General features: G+C 42.9%; 1 protein-coding gene across 4 annotated transcripts in view; it reads right to left on the bottom strand.

Moving 5' to 3' along the window:
* The window catches only part of LOC143301440 (myotubularin-related protein 13-like), a 303,236-nt gene that overhangs the window by 106,517 nt on the left and 180,433 nt on the right, over positions 1–16,286 (bottom strand). For 2 of the 4 annotated variants that reach the window (XM_076615734.1, XM_076615735.1), the window contains exons 28-30: positions 15,868–15,977; positions 14,773–15,042; positions 4,492–4,617 (exon numbers count right to left, since the gene is read on the bottom strand). In XM_076615734.1, coding sequence (XP_076471849.1) covers positions 4,492–4,617; positions 14,773–15,042; positions 15,868–15,977 — 506 coding nt within the window. The remainder of the gene's footprint in view (positions 1–4,491; positions 4,618–14,772; positions 15,043–15,867; positions 15,978–16,286) is intronic. The other 2 variants (XM_076615736.1, XM_076615737.1) reach the window with 1 other exon arrangement.

The following is a 16,286-nucleotide window of genomic DNA, read 5'->3' as shown; positions in this document are numbered from 1 at the left end:
GTGCCCGAAGTCAGATGTTTTCAGCTCAATGACTGCCCGAAATCAGATGTTTTCGCACAATATCTGCCCAGTCAGATGTTTTCAGCACAATAACAGTACAAAGTCAGATATTTTCAGCACAACAATTGCCCAAGTCAGATGTTTTCTGTACATTAACAGCCCAACGTCACATGTTTTCAGCACAATTACAGTACAAAGTCAGATGTTTTCTGTACAATAACTGCCCAAAGTAGGTGTTTTCTGCGTAAGAACTGCCCTGTCAGATTTCCTCTGCATGAAAAACTGTCTGCACATTAAAACCAAACACCTGGGGCAACATGCACAGTACCTGGATCAGATGGTGCAAGGGGAGACATTGGGTGCCTCTATCAGGGCTGGTAACACCACACACACATAATCATAACCAATGCATGTCAGCCACCACCCCTCTCCCCTGTTCATCCCACAAGCAGAAGCACCATGATCTATGTAAACAATGTCACTGCCACTGACTGAACCACCCTGCATCATGAACATCTGCTGGACTGTTGTGCTATGGAAGAGGTGGGAAGGAAGGTACACCATTGACACCTGCTGGACTGTTGTGCTATGGAAGAGGTGGGAAGGAAGGTACACCATTGACATCTGCTGGACTGTTGTGCTATGGAAGAGGTGGGAAGGAAGGTACACCATTGACATCTGCTGGACTGTTGTGCTATGGAAGAGGTGGGAAGAAAGGTACACCATTGACACCTGCTGGACTGTTGTGCTATGGAAGAGGTGGGAAGGAAGGTACACCATTGACACCTGCTGGACTGTTGTGCTATGGAAGAGGTGGGAAGGAAGGTACACCATTGACACCTGCTGGACTGTTGTGCTATGGAAGAGGTGGGAAGGAAGGTACACCATTGACACCTGCTGGACTGTTGTGCTATAGAAGAGGTGGGAAGGAAGGTACACCATTGACATCTGCTGGACTGTTGTGCTATGGACATGGTGGGAAAGAAGGTACACCATTGACACCTGCTGGACTGTTGTGCTATAGAAGAGGTGGGAAGGAAGGTACACCATTGACATCTGCTGGACTGTTGTGCTATAGAAGAGGTGGGAAGGAAGGTACACCATTGACACCTGCTGGACTGTTGTGCTATAGAAGAGGTGGGAAGGAAGGTACACCATTGACACCTGCTGGACTGTTGTGCTATGGACATGGTGGGAAAGAAGGTACACCATTGACACCTGCTGGACTGTTGTGCTATGGACATGGTGGGAAGGAAGGTACACCATTGACATCTGCTGGACTGTTGTGCTATGGACATGGTGGGAAGGAAGGTACACCATTGACACCTGCTGGACTGTTGTGCTATGGACATGGTGGGAAGGAAGGTACACCATTGACACCTGCTGGACTGTTGTGCTATGGACATGGTGGGAAAGAAGGTACACCATTGACACCTGCTGGACTGTTGTGCTATGGACATGGTGGGAAGGAAGGTACACCATTGACACCTGCTGGACTGTTGTGCTATGGACATGGTGGGAAAGAAGGTACACCATTGACACCTGCTGGACTGTTGTGCTATGGACATGGTGGGAAGGAAGGTACACCATTGACACCTGCTGGACTGTTGTGCTATAGAAGAGGTGGGAAGGAAGGTACACCATTGACATCTGCTGGACTGTTGTGCTATGGAAGAGGTGGGAAGGAAGGTACACCATTGACACCTGCTGGACTGTTGTGCTATGGACATGGTGGGAAGGAAGGTACACCATTGACACCTGCTGGACTGTTGTGCTATAGAAGAGGTGGGAAGGAAGGTACACCATTGACATCTGCTGGACTGTTGTGCTATGGACATGGTGGGAAAGAAGGTACACCATTGACACCTGCTGGACTGTTGTGCTATAGAAGAGGTGGGAAGGAAGGTACACCATTGACATCTGCTGGACTGTTGTGCTATGGAAGAGGTGGGAAGGAAGGTACACCATTGACATCTGCTGGACTGTTGTGCTATGGAAGAGGTGGGAAGGAAGGTACACCATTGACACCTGCTGGACTGTTGTGCTATGGACATGGTGGGAAAGAAGGTACACCATTGACACCTGCTGGACTGTTGTGCTATGGAAGAGGTGGGAAGGAAGGTACACCATTGACATCTGCTGGACTGTTGTGCTATGGACATGGTGGGAAAGAAGGTACACCATTGACACCTGCTGGACTGTTGTGCTATGGACATGGTGGGAAAGAAAGGTAGAACTGCACAATGATAGACATGACAGGGACACATCAACATGGACAGGAAAAGTATCAGGGTGGTGGTGGTGTGGGGACAGTGGAGAACTGTAGGACAGGACAGCTGCCACACATCATGACACCCTATGTGTGTGTGTGCAGCAGACATGCAATCAAGGGATGGGACTCACTGGGTGACCCACCCGTACTTACCCACAGCCCAGTGAGCAGCTTTCAACAGAAACATGGTGGGTTACCCTACTCTCTACCTTTCTCTCTCTACCATTAGCAATGCAAGTGAAGTGCTGCCAACACAGCTGAACGACAGTGCCTGTCACAACATCTGCCTGGTGTGTGTGGGATATGTGCAACAGAGCAGCATGCCAAGTTCTCTGTGCTTGTGTGCATGCATGTGTGCCTCTGTGTACTGACATAAATCTGTGAGAAGGAAGGGAGGAGGGTCAGTGATTACTTACTCCAATGATTAACAAATCATAAAAAAAACAGGTCAAATGACACACTAATCAGTAAATGTATTCATTTTGGCCTATTTGCTTCAGCAACACTTGCTAAAATTTAAAAAAAACACCAAAAAAACCCAAACAACAAAAACAAAACAAAGATTCTTGTATTCTCTGATTGATGTCCTTCAGAAAATTGATGGAAAGTGGTGAGACTGAGTGGTACATCCCACGCCAGACAAAGACCTTGACAGACACATTCCAGACAGGAATGCTTCAGACAAAGACCTTGACAGACACATACCATACAGGAATGCTTCAGACACAACCATTACCTTACTAAGCATGGAACACACAGGAAGATACAAGCTGATAGTTCTCTTTGTAACAAGAGTTCAGTGGTAGAGGAAATGACAGAGGAATTACAAATAATGACGACTCTTCTGAGGGTTGTCTTTTCTCCTTCCCCTTCCTGAACCTACAGTTTTTAACATACCATGTAGCTTCATTTTTCAATCTTTCTCCTTCCTGAACCTTCAGTTTTTAACATACCATGTAGCTTTCATTTTTCAATCTTTCTCCTTCCTGAACCTTCAGTTTTTAACATACCATGTAGCTTTCAGCTTTCAATCTTTCTCCTTCCTGAACCTTCCAGGTTTTAACATATCATGTAGCTTTCAGTTTCCAATCTTTCTCCTTCCTGAACCTTCCAGATTTTAACATACCATGTAGCTTTCAGTTTTCAATCTTTCTCCTTCCTGAACCTTCCAGGTTTTAACATACCATGTAGCTTTCAGTTTTCAATCTTTCTCCTTCCTGAACCTTCAGTTTTTAACATATCATGTAGCTTTCAGTTTTCAATCTTTCTTCTTCCTGAACCTTCCAGGTTTTAACATATCATGTAGCTTTCAGTTTTCAATCTTTCTTCTTCCTGAACCTTCCAGGTTTTAACATATCATGTAGCTTTCAGTTTTCAATCTTTCTCCTTCCTGAACCTTCCAGGTTTTAACATATCATGTAGCTTTCAGTTTCCAATCTTTCTTCTTCCTGAACCTTCCAGGTTTTAACATATCATGTAGCTTTCAGTTTTCAATCTTTCCTCTTCCTGAACCTTCCAGGTTTTAACATATCATGTAGCTTTCAGTTTTCAATCTTTCTTCTTCCTGAACCTTCCAGGTTTTAACATATCATGTAGCTTTCAGTTTTGAATCTTTCTTTTTCAATGTGATCTATGAAGGTGGCACAAGAACTTGTTATCCCATACAACAAATGATGTCAACAACATAACTAACGGACATGGAAACAAGAACTGTGATCAGAAACCTGTTGATTTTTCTTTTGTTTGTAAAGTTCAAAATCATTCAGGTAAAATGTGAGCCTTTATTTATCTCGCTTTCATTGTTACCCATTTATTTGCTTTGGTTTTTAAAGTCCTCTCACTTTAGTTTGTTACCCATTTATTTACTTTGGTTTCCAAAGTCAAACATGACTGAATGAGAGAAATCATCTCTGATTTGAAGAGACAGGCATTTTTCAGGAAAAAAAATCCCCACAAAACCGAACTGACTGTTAATGTTATTTGTGATAATCAGACACTTTTCAACTGCTATAATTATCAATGGAAAATATCACAGATAATAAGAGGATGATGAGGGCAGAAATGATCACCAGTACACATCCGGTTACCATCACCTTCACTCTGATTACACATGATCAGATTAAACAGGGGAATGACAACAGAAAGAGGTTACAGGACAGAGGGCAAGGAAAAAGGGGGGAGAAGGGTGGGGGTTGGAGGAAGAGGAAGGGTGAACCTACAGGCAGGTTTGTGGCGACCTTTGCCCATGCTAGCTCGCAGTCGACCCACTGTGCGTGACACGGACTCCACCACAGTGGTGTGGCCATGTTGCTGGGGGTGGGCAGTGGAACCTACTTCCTTTGGTGCTGGTGACACACATCCGTCAGTACAACACCTTCAGCACATCACACATGGCACCTCTGATTGACCTCCCCACTATACACAACCCCACTCTGCATTTCTCTGGACCTGCACTTCATGAGTGAATGAATGAGTGAGAGCGAGAGTGACAGGTTTTTTTTTGTTTTGTGTGTGTGTGTGTGTGTGTGTGTGTGATAGTCAGTCATGTCCGACTGTAACCACCAGAACAGCAGAGGAGGCAACAGCTGTCCTATCTGGGCTAGAATTTGATTGTATTGCAGTGTCTTGTCCAAGGTACATCCCCACTCTCTCTGCCCAGAGGGTTTTAGGACAGTTGGTGTTGGAATGGTTCTCAAAGGCCAACTAGCCCCCAGGGCTGCAACAGAACAGCCAGTGCAATCTTGCCTCCTAATTTCAGTCACAGTCCTTCACAAAAGACTTAGCTGTAAATGACTTCCCATTGCAGTATAGAAACCACTGATCATATAGCTCTCACTTTGTGTGTGTGTGTGTGTGTGTGACATACCGATAATTTTACTGTAACCCGTTGACAAGAAATGTGCCATACAGATCAGTACATGTGCAACATGGTTCATTTTGTTAGCTGTTGCAGATGATGCTCTTGAATTTCACTAGCACAAAGTTTGTAATAATGGGCTTTTCTGACACTGGGATATTTGAAAACAAAACCATTAAAACACTCATTTCAACAAGTTCCCATATACAAAAATGAAAAATGTGACTTAGACAAATGGGCATTGTTTCTACCATCCTCATGTCAAGTCAGACACCTTGGAGTAATGATGAACAGCCAGCCACACCAGCAGCCATCAAGCTGTGGAAGCAGTGATTCCACTTTGGCATCCGCCTTCACACACACACACACACACACACACTGCAGGTCACAAGATAGGATTGCAGAGTAAAAGCTGCAAGAGAAAGTCTGCCTTGTCATCCACAAAATACTGTACTCAGCTTGATGTGGACTGGAACCAAGAATGGTGTCTGACAGAACTTTAAGAACCACTGCATCAAACAGTACACAAAGTGAAAAGAGAGAAGATAGTGTTCACTTCTATTACAGTTCCGTTTTCCCTCAGAAACAAAAACTGTTCTGCAAACAGCACCCACATTTCTGCAGGCCAACCAAACCAGTAACACATTACTCCTAGGCTGGCAGCAGTCTAAACACCTCTGACCTCCATATCAAAGATCTCAAGCGTGTTAGACATATGTGACCCTATCACAGAATGAGTCGCTTTGCACCTGACCAACTTTGCCGCTAGCAGCGATTTTAGGCAGGTGGGGGTCAGGTTGTTGATTTTCAGATTTTGACTTCATAGTAAACTTTAGGCTTTCTTTTATCTCATATTGAAGTATCTAGGCATAATTGTGTCTTCTTTTGCCTTAAAAGTGTGCTTGAAATACCTATTCCATCATTCTGATCGCCTATGACTTCGCAAAATCGATCAACTTTGACAAGCTTGCCCTCCCTAATCTCTTGGAATCGACCGGTCGAATCATAATCATTTTAAAGGCCATGTCCGGCTCTTTCAATCTATGTCCTTCTTATCAGTCAAGTTTTAAACAACAAGTCAATCGTAGCTTTCAAAATAAGGATACACTATGTAAACAATGCGTCACTATGAAGGAAAACCCCCTCTGTCATTGGCCTAGGAAGACCATGTGACGAAACCAGCCATTCAGCACGCTAGCTTTAATAAACATGGTCGCAGTGTATGGAAGCACGCATTTCAAGAGAGACATGGCAATTTCCTGACAAGATACACTTGCGTTGCACACATTTTGCCATTAAGTCAAGCAGACGACATTTGTGAGTTTCTAACCCAGTACTTCATTGATGGAACTGACCATTCCAACTAGGCTGATGGTCATGAATTCGATCTCAGTGAATACGAAGGCGACGCTGATTTAGAAAGCAGACGACGCAGGATTGTTGTTCAGCTTTCATCAACAATAATTAATATTAATTTTGATGTAGATAACGAGTCAACATTTGCACTAGATACAGACAGGTTGGAAGCCTTCGCCTGTAACTGCCAAAATCAACGTGCATCAGGTGCCATCAGTGGTGTGACTGACATGAAAACGAGTGAAACTGACTTGCTGCACTGAAGTGAGAGAATTGTGTTTGGATCTCACAATTCACACAAGGAAAATGCAAGCAAAGTGACGGAGGGACTGGATATAGCTCAAGTGTCTGAAGGTAAGCATTCAGATTTTACCCACATTGACAAATATTGAAATGTAATGATGGTATAATCAACTGATAATAATTTATTTAACAATGATTGACTCAAGACTGATTTATTGTCTCTACATTGGTACAGAAATTCACTGTTTGACATCTGGAATAAAAATGTTTAAAAGAATAAAGTTAATCTGAGGAAATTAACAGGGTGTAAATTAAAAGAAAATCACACACACACACACACACTCACACACAATATGTCACACACACACACACACACACACACACACACTGTATGACATAACGTGTATACATGTCACTCACACACACACACACACACACACACACACACACACACACACTGTCCCTTCACAGTTTAACCATTACATGTAACTGAGCATGGGGAGGTACAAGGGCATGACATTATGACCAGTTTTCAGTTTCACAGAATTTGCTTCAATAGTTATTTTTCGTGCATGTGTGTCAGGTTGGTGTGTGTGTGTGTGTGTGTGTGTGTGTGTGTGTGTGTGTGTGTTTCTCACTCTGTGTCTGTGTGTGTGTTGTTTTGAGGTAAATAAATAGAGTTGTGACAACAGTAAATACTAACAGTATTACTAATTGTTCAATTTCTTTTTCAGCCCTGAAAGATATGATGGTACTTATATGCCTGCCTGTACACCAATGGATAATTCTGAGATCACTGCTGGCAAGTCATGCCATGAGGAGGAGAGGCAACACCACCACACTAACTACACTGTCAACTAAAGAATTGTCTGCTGATGAACTCCTATCTATGAGTGAGTGATTTGTGGTCAACTGTTAATGTACTTTGATTTATAGTATAAATTTACCATTAAGTGTGTAAACTTAGTTTCTTTTTACAAACTTTGTATAGATGTACATGTATGGAATCATAAAGTTTTGCATAGACATTTACATAAATGATATCAGTGTGCATGTGCTTGACATAAAGTAACTTAATGCATTGCAGCATGTCATGCACATGCACACTGATACTCATAGTGATACAGCAGTAATAATCATTATTTCAAACTTTTATTATCAGTAAACTGTTATCCGATTATATTATGAAAGAAATAATTATATATATATATATATATATAGAGAGAGAGAGAGAGAGAGAGAGAGAGAGAGAGATTATATATATGTAAGTGTATTCTTTTTCATTTTCTGATAAAATACATAGAAGTAAAGTATTTTGTAAAGTCCTGTGTAAAGAATGAAAGCTGTGATATAGATGTACAAAACTGAAATTACTGTTGATATTTAATCTAACATTATTAGCATTAACTCAACAACATCTGGTCGGCCGCCGGTTTCCGACGCTATTCTGCTCACTTGAAAGCCTGTCGGACGCATTGTTACAACAGGTTTTGATCCTTTTTTAACGTTACCGATCTTATTTTAAGGGCGATAACTCAGTTTTCAGATAGCTCAGACACTTTTCTTGCGAGTTCCTTCCCTTAGACCGTTGTTCGTTCGTTCTATAGCAGTTTTCTTTGTTTGTGAAGTGAACCACCCGAACCCGCAACTCCATTTGGTTTCCAACATGGTGACACCAAGGCAAAACCAGTTCGTGCGGAACATAAGAATGGCTCAAGCACTCGAATTGATTCATGAAACCGGGTCTGATGATGAAGATGCTGTTGTTGGAATGTTCGACAATGCAGGTGACGAAATTTCGGACTCTGATTCTGACTATATTCCTGACGAAAACGATGACGAAGTCGCTGACACTGACGATGATGAAGGCGGAATGACTGGTCAGCGAAACTCGACACCAACACGTGCGCCTGCTGCAGCGGCTGATTCTCCAACTAATGGAGAAGAACCCGAGGAGATGGAAATAGATCAGGACAATCTGTTTGATGATCATATAGATCCAGATTATATGTATGACTGGAGTAGAAATTTGGCCAATTTTCCACTCAACCCACCCTTCGGTTTGACACCAGGATTTCAGGGCCCCCTCAAATTGCCGCCTTGGGAGGACTGCAAACCAATTGATTTTTACAGTCTCTTCATTGATAAAAGTATACTAAAACACATGAAAACAGAGACAAACCGTTATGCTGCAAAAAATATCCAGCAGGTACAGCAAAGAGAAGAACTTTCCCCACGGTCACAGTTCAATACCTGGAAGCCTGTGACACTGGATGAAATTAGAAAATTTCTGGCTACCCTCATCCACATGGGGATAGTAAAGAAACATAGTGGACTACTGGTGTACTAATCCAGTTATGAAGACTGGATTTGCCTCCAAGCTGTTGAAACACGACAAGTTCAGAGCCATCCTGTCGTTCTTCCACCTGAACGACAACTCTACATTCCTGGAGCGAAACCATCCTGACCATGATCCACTCCACAAGCTGAGACCATTGACTGACCACCTTGTGCATGTAAGTTATTTTCTTTTTTGTGTGTTTGTTTTGAATGTGTGTGTGTGTGTGTGTGTGTGTGTATGTGTGTGCATGCCTGTGTGTGTGTGTGTGTGTGTGTGTGTGTTGTGTGTGTTGTGTGTGTGTGTGTGTGTGTGTGTTATATTATTTATTCTTCCCCACTTGTTAAATATTATCAGTTCAAATGATAGCAAATGTTAGTAGATAGTGGTAGTATTAGCTGAAGTAGTGGTGATGGTTTGCTGTATCATACATATTGTGATTGTCCACAATAGTAAAAACTGTTTGCATGTTTCAGCTCTTCAAGACTGTGTACATCCCGGAGCAGAATATCTGCATCGACGAGGCCCTTTGCCCCTGGAGAGGCCGGTCATCTTTCCGGGTCTACATGAAGGACAAGCCAGTAAAGTGGGGCATCAAGCTGTATGAGCTGTGCGAGAGCTCCTTGGGGTATGTGTGGAACCTCTCAGCAACCGCCCCCACGATGTTGTCTTCAGGCTCCTCGACCAACTGCAAGACTGCGGCTATGTCCTTTATGTGGACAACTACTACTGCTCACCCACCTTGGCCCACAGTCTCACTGCTGTCAACACTGGATGTGTAGGCACTGTGCGGGCTAACCGGGTGGGCATGCCAAAGGATTTGGTGACTGGAGCCTTCGCCCGCGGCCAGATGGACTACAGGAGACTGAATCACGTGATGGTCATTCGGTGGAAGGACAAGAGGGATGTGCATATGATAACAACTCAGCACATCCCTGAAATGATTGCAGTGAGATCAAGGTCAGAACACAAAAGAAAACCCACGGCTGTTGTTGACTACATTGGCAATATGGCTGGTGTTGACCGCAGTGACCAGATGATCTCATACATGCCAATGCACCGGAAGACCATCAAATGGTGGAAGAAGCTGGCCTTCCACTGCCTGTACAACAAGCTGCAGAGGAGTCTGGGGAAAAAACCGCTGACACTGGAACAATTTGCCATATCAGTATGCTACGACCTCGCCAGTCTTCCAGTTGGGGATGATGAGGAGCGGAATCGTGCTGCTGCCCCGGTCAACAAGGAAGTCAACTGCCTCGACTGCAAGCGCCAACATTTCATGGAGAACACAGGCTACAGGCACTGTGTTGTGTGCTATGCCAAGGAGAAGGCAAGAGGAGCCACCAGAGAGCACCTGAAGAACAGGGTGCAGCGCACCAAGTTTCAGTGTCAACAGTGCCAGAAAGCCCTATGTGCTGTGCCTTGTTTTGAAATCTACCACACCAAACAAGACTTCAGCAAGTAACAGTGTCACTGAAGTGTCTACAGTGTGTGCATTGTGTAAAAAAGAGTGTTTGTGTGGATTTTTTTCCAATGAGTGTACAGTCCTGCAAATGTTTTCCAGTGTGTTTTTCAAGACTGCAAGCAGCAATCAGTTTTTTGTGTTTTTTCCCCAATATATTCTCATCAAATCTCTTTTTTTTATACAGCATGCATAAATAGCATCATAAGCACATCAAACCAAGACTACAGGAGTGTGACTGAACCAGTGTAGGAGGATTCAGAGCATGAAGAAGTGGATTACCTGTGTTCAAAAATTTTTTTTGTTTTCCTGCCAATGTGTATCATATTGGATTACCTATATCATCAAAACCATGTGGTTCCTTCACTTAAGGTAAGCATTTTTAGTAAATTCATTGTTATATCTGTCCACTGGTATGTGTTTTATGTTTGTAGGGTGAGTGGTTGATTTTTTGTGATTTTTTAAAAACTGCTTAAAATAGTGTGATTTGAGAGGGAAACCCGGCCATTTTGACTGAGGGTAGAGTGAGTTAATGAATACACTTCAGAACATATAGAAAATAATTCAAAACAAAGAAAATAAAGAGATTCAGAAGTATTACATAACAAACTGTTTCAGGATAAACCATACATTTTTGGAACATACTGATACCACTGGTGGAGAAAAAATAGTAGAGGAAAAAGGTTCAACATCAACACCATCCACCCTGATGACTAACACTTTGTACCACAAGAACTGATTACCTGTGCCACATATCTGCACTTTTTTTTTTTTTTTTTTTTTTTTTAGCAGATTGAGTGTTTGACTGATGAGACTGTGTGTCTTTATTGTGTGAAGTATGGGTCTGGCAAGTAGGTTTTCTTTGCAGATGAAGTGTTTGAGGTGTTCATTTGGATTATGAAGTGTATTTCATTTGATGCTATGCTGGGATAAAACGCATGTGAACTTGCACCTTTTGTGTGAGCAGTTCTGTTGTATGGATCTTTTTTGTTATTTTGTTGTGCTTGTTGCATGGATTGTGGTAATATCACAAGCACAGTAATCAGTGAGCACATGGAATTACAACAATTACATGATTCGGCATCATGATTTAGCCTTTTTTCCCTTTAATCTGGCATAAATTTTAGTACACATACTATACAATGCAAAAGTTTCATTGCAACTGAACCACAAACAACACCACAACAAAACTAATCTTAAAACTGGAGGTTTTTAGTCATGTTGAGCTGATTAAAAAGTAAGTATACTTACACCTCAGTCGCAATTCTTTCCAAAAACATAAGAAAATTTCTATTTGAATAAAATCAAGTACACTCAATATTTTTCTTTCAAACTTTGTGCAATTGTGGATATTGCCACTAAGTATGTGCTTGCCAAATTTCATGAACATATCTTGCTTAGAAGTATGTGTTTGCTATGAACATGTTCTAAAACTTTTCAGACTTGATTTCTCAGTTTGTTACTTTTGCGACTTTAAAACTTCAAATCACAATACCGTTTCACAGAATCATCCGATTTGCTGTAAAGCTCTTTTATTGCAGATTTATGATATACCAAGAACTAAAAATCGGCCTCTGGTGCAAAGCGACTCATTTCGTGGTGGAAAGTCACATATATATACACATACATATCTAAATAACAGATGACCATGCTTGAGAACTAGTGCTATGTTAGCTCAATTAGCAAATAAAGAGAAAGTTGTAATAAATAAACACTGTAATTATGTCATGCCAATAAATGTAACAAAATAACTCAATGCAATGACCTTGGCAGACAGGGAAGCTGGGCAGGAAAAAAAAAAAAAGCAAAGAAAGATAGTATGGGTGGGGGGGGGGGGGGGGGATGTGGGGAAGACAGATTTTAGTTCCAGGGGGGAAACCTAACATAAAAACTGGAAAGATTGATATATAATAAGATCGGGGGGGGGAGAAAAAAAAAGAACACCACAGACAGACAGAAAGTGGGAAATAGAGACATATATCTATAGAGAGAGACAATGAGTGTGAAGGAAAGTGAGAGAAAGAGAAAAGAGGGAGAAAGATGATACTGAGACCCATGGAGACCGACAAAGGGAGTCATCACTCCCGGGAGTGAGGAAAGAGAGAGAGAGGAGAAGAGAATGGGGGTGGTTTATAAACACATGGACAGGGAGAGACAGACAAGGAAATTAAGAGATGAGGCGCACTTCCTTGACAGAGGGATACAAGGCTGGACCTGCTGACACACAGGCATAAAACACAGAATACACTGACCACCATTCAACACATATCTCATTCTCAACACACTGATCACTATTTAACACACCTAATATTCTCTTCACACCTACCACCATTCAACGCACCCCACATTATCTATACACCCACCACCATTCAACACACCTCATATTCTCTACACACCCACCACCATTCAACACACCTCACATTATCTATACACCCACCACCATTCAACACACCTCATATTCTCTACACACCCACCACCATTCAACACACCTCATATTCTCTACACACCCACCACCATTCAACACACCTCACATTCTCTACACACCCACCACCATTCAACACACCTCATATTCTCTACACACCCACCACCATTCAACACACCTCACATTATCTACACACCCACCACCATTCAACACACCTCACATTATCTACACACCCACCACCATTCAACACACCTCATATTCTCTACACACCCACCACCATTCAACACACCTCATATTATCTACACACCCACTACCATTCAACACACCTCACATTATCTACACACCCACCACCATTCAACACACCTCATATTCTCTACACACCCACCACCATTCAACACACCTCATATTCTCTACACACCCACCACCATTCAACACACATCACATTATCTACACACCCACCACCATTCAACACACCTCATATTCTCTACACACCCACCACCATTCAACACACCTCACATTATCTACACACCCACCACCATTCAACACACCTCACATTATATACACACCCACCACCATTCAACACACCTCACATTATCTACACACCCACCACCATTCAACACACATCACATTATCTACACACCCACCACCATTCAACACACCTCACATTATCTACACACCCACCACCATTCAACACACCTCACATTATCTACACACCCACCATTATTCAACACACCTCATATTCTCTACACACCCACCATTATTCAACACATCTCACATTATCTACACACCCACCACCATTCAACACACCTCATATTCTCTACACACCCACCACCATTCAACACACATCACATTATCTACACACCCACCACCATTCAACACACCTCATATTCTCTACACACCCACCATTATTCAACACACCTCACATTATCTACACACCCACCACCATTCAACACACCTCACATTATCTACACACCCACCACCATTCAACACACCTCACATTATCTACACACCCACTACCATTCAACACACCTCACATTATCAACACACCCACCACCATTCAACACACCTCATATTCTCTACACACCCACCACCATTCAACACACCTCATATTCTCTACACACCCACCACCATTCAACACACCTCACATTATCTACACACCCACCACCATTCAACATACATCACATTATCTACACACCCACCACCATTCAACACACCTCACATTATCTACACACCCACCACCATTCAACACACCTCACATTATCTACACACCCACCACCATTCAACACACCTCATATTCTCTACACACCCACCATTATTCAACACACCTCACATTCTCAGGGACCAACATTCTGTGCAGCACTGTTGGACCTGTTTCCACACCATCACATTTCAGTCCTCTGTCAGTACCCAGGCCAGCAGTTAAGATGACTTGGCCAATGAAAAAACCAACCTCCCGTACATGACTATATCATGAAGACACAGCCACATCATGTTCATACGCACTCAGGTAGCAGCCATCCTCCCTCCTCCACACCCTCCCTGAACTACACCCAGACCCTCCAGGTGCAGGATGGACAGACACCACTGGCCACAAGAGAAGACCACACAAACCAAACTCACACACTGGTATACGCTTTCAACAAATCCAAAACCACACTTTAACACAACAAAACCAAACACACCATACAACCAAACCCACAGAAATCAGAACGCTTTCAACAAATCTGAAATCAGACTACAACTCAACACATGAACATACAGAAATAAATGCAGTAGGACCAAACATCCACCTGAGCACTGACTGACAGAGAAAAATACTTACATGTGGGTTTGGGGTGGGCAGGGATGCCAGTGCGATGAGTGGAGGGCCCAGCAGCACTGGAATGGGCCATGTTTCTGCGCAGCTGTTCAGGGGTGTCAGGGATACGGAGGGGTTCGGCCAGCCCCACCATCATGAGGGAGTCCAGGGAGGTGAGGGAGTCACTGCCCTGCGTGGTGTACGTGGTGCGGTTGGAGATGGGCGTGGCCGCCACCAGCTGCTTGAAGTACTTCTGCTGTTCCAGGCTGGATGACGCCTCCCCACTTGACGTCCCTGAAAACCATACAGTGGCTTGGCATTCAATTATACAGAGAATATTTACATCACCATCATTTTTGGAAAAGGTTAAATGTCTCATAGCCTTTTACAGCCATTGGGGCAGTGATTTCATATCCACTGTCTGAGGCTTGGCACTGGAAGGCGCTTAAACCTTCCCCAACTGAAGTCAGGTACCCATTCATACAAGGTGGAATGAGGAAAATCATAGTGAAGTGCCAATCTGAAAGCACAACACCTTGCTGAAATGGGGCCTTGAACCCTGGTGAACACTGATCAGAAGGTCAATACCTAACATATTTTGACATAATACTTCACTAGCATTATCACAGCTAAAGAATAATAACTTCTAGTCCTAATAAATAAATATTTGTGACAAGAAAAAAACTGCTTCTCATTGCTCTCAATTCCATCTCAGTCTGTTCATCCAGTTCAAACAGACTGACAGACACAAAAGAACAGTGAAAGGAAACGCCTTCACTGGAAAAAACAAACAAACCCTGAAGTGTAATATAAGACAGGGGAAGCAGCTTGTAAATATGTAAATAACAACTCCAAAGGGTGCTCAGCATCTCTCTGTCACTGAAGCAAGTCATGGCATATACAAACTGGGATTTTTGCTCCCCCTCCACTAGGCCTTGAGTGGTGGTCTGGGTGCTTATCTTTTGGATGAAATGATATACTGATACTGAGGATCTGTGTGCAGCATGCATTTTGCGCATGTAAAGGAAGCCAACTACTTTTCCGCTTGCCCAGCACTGTGGACTCGCTGCAGCAGGCAGCAGTTATCAAGTATTCAGACGGACAACAGTGGTTCCCTACCTGAACCTGGGTTGCGGCTGAGCATTCCGATGGGCCCCCGAGAGTGAAATCCACTGGCCCGTAACAGGAGGGCTTTTGTGCGTGGGTGTCTCCAGGTGATGACAGGGAACCTGCCCGACAATTCATGTCATGTGTCACAGTATCAGTATCAGTAGTTCAAGGAGGCGTCACTGCGTTCGGACAAATCCATATACGCTACACCACATCTGCCAAACAGATGCCTGACCAGCAGCGTAACCCAACGCACTTAGGCCTTGAGAAAAAAACAAAACAAATAAAATAAAATAACGAAACAAACAAACAAACAAAAAATAAATAAATAAATGAATAAAATAAAAAGAACTAAGTAAATAAATAATTGATAAATACATAAAAGAGAACTACTACCTCATGTCATGTGCCACACCTCACGTCACTGC

This window comes from Babylonia areolata, chromosome 27 (assembly GCF_041734735.1).
Source record: "Babylonia areolata isolate BAREFJ2019XMU chromosome 27, ASM4173473v1, whole genome shotgun sequence".
In the NCBI taxonomy this organism is placed as follows: Eukaryota; Metazoa; Mollusca; class Gastropoda; order Neogastropoda; family Buccinidae; genus Babylonia; species Babylonia areolata.
The sequence above is the reverse complement of the archived record's forward strand: the minus strand, read 5'-3'. Positions and strand labels throughout refer to the sequence as shown.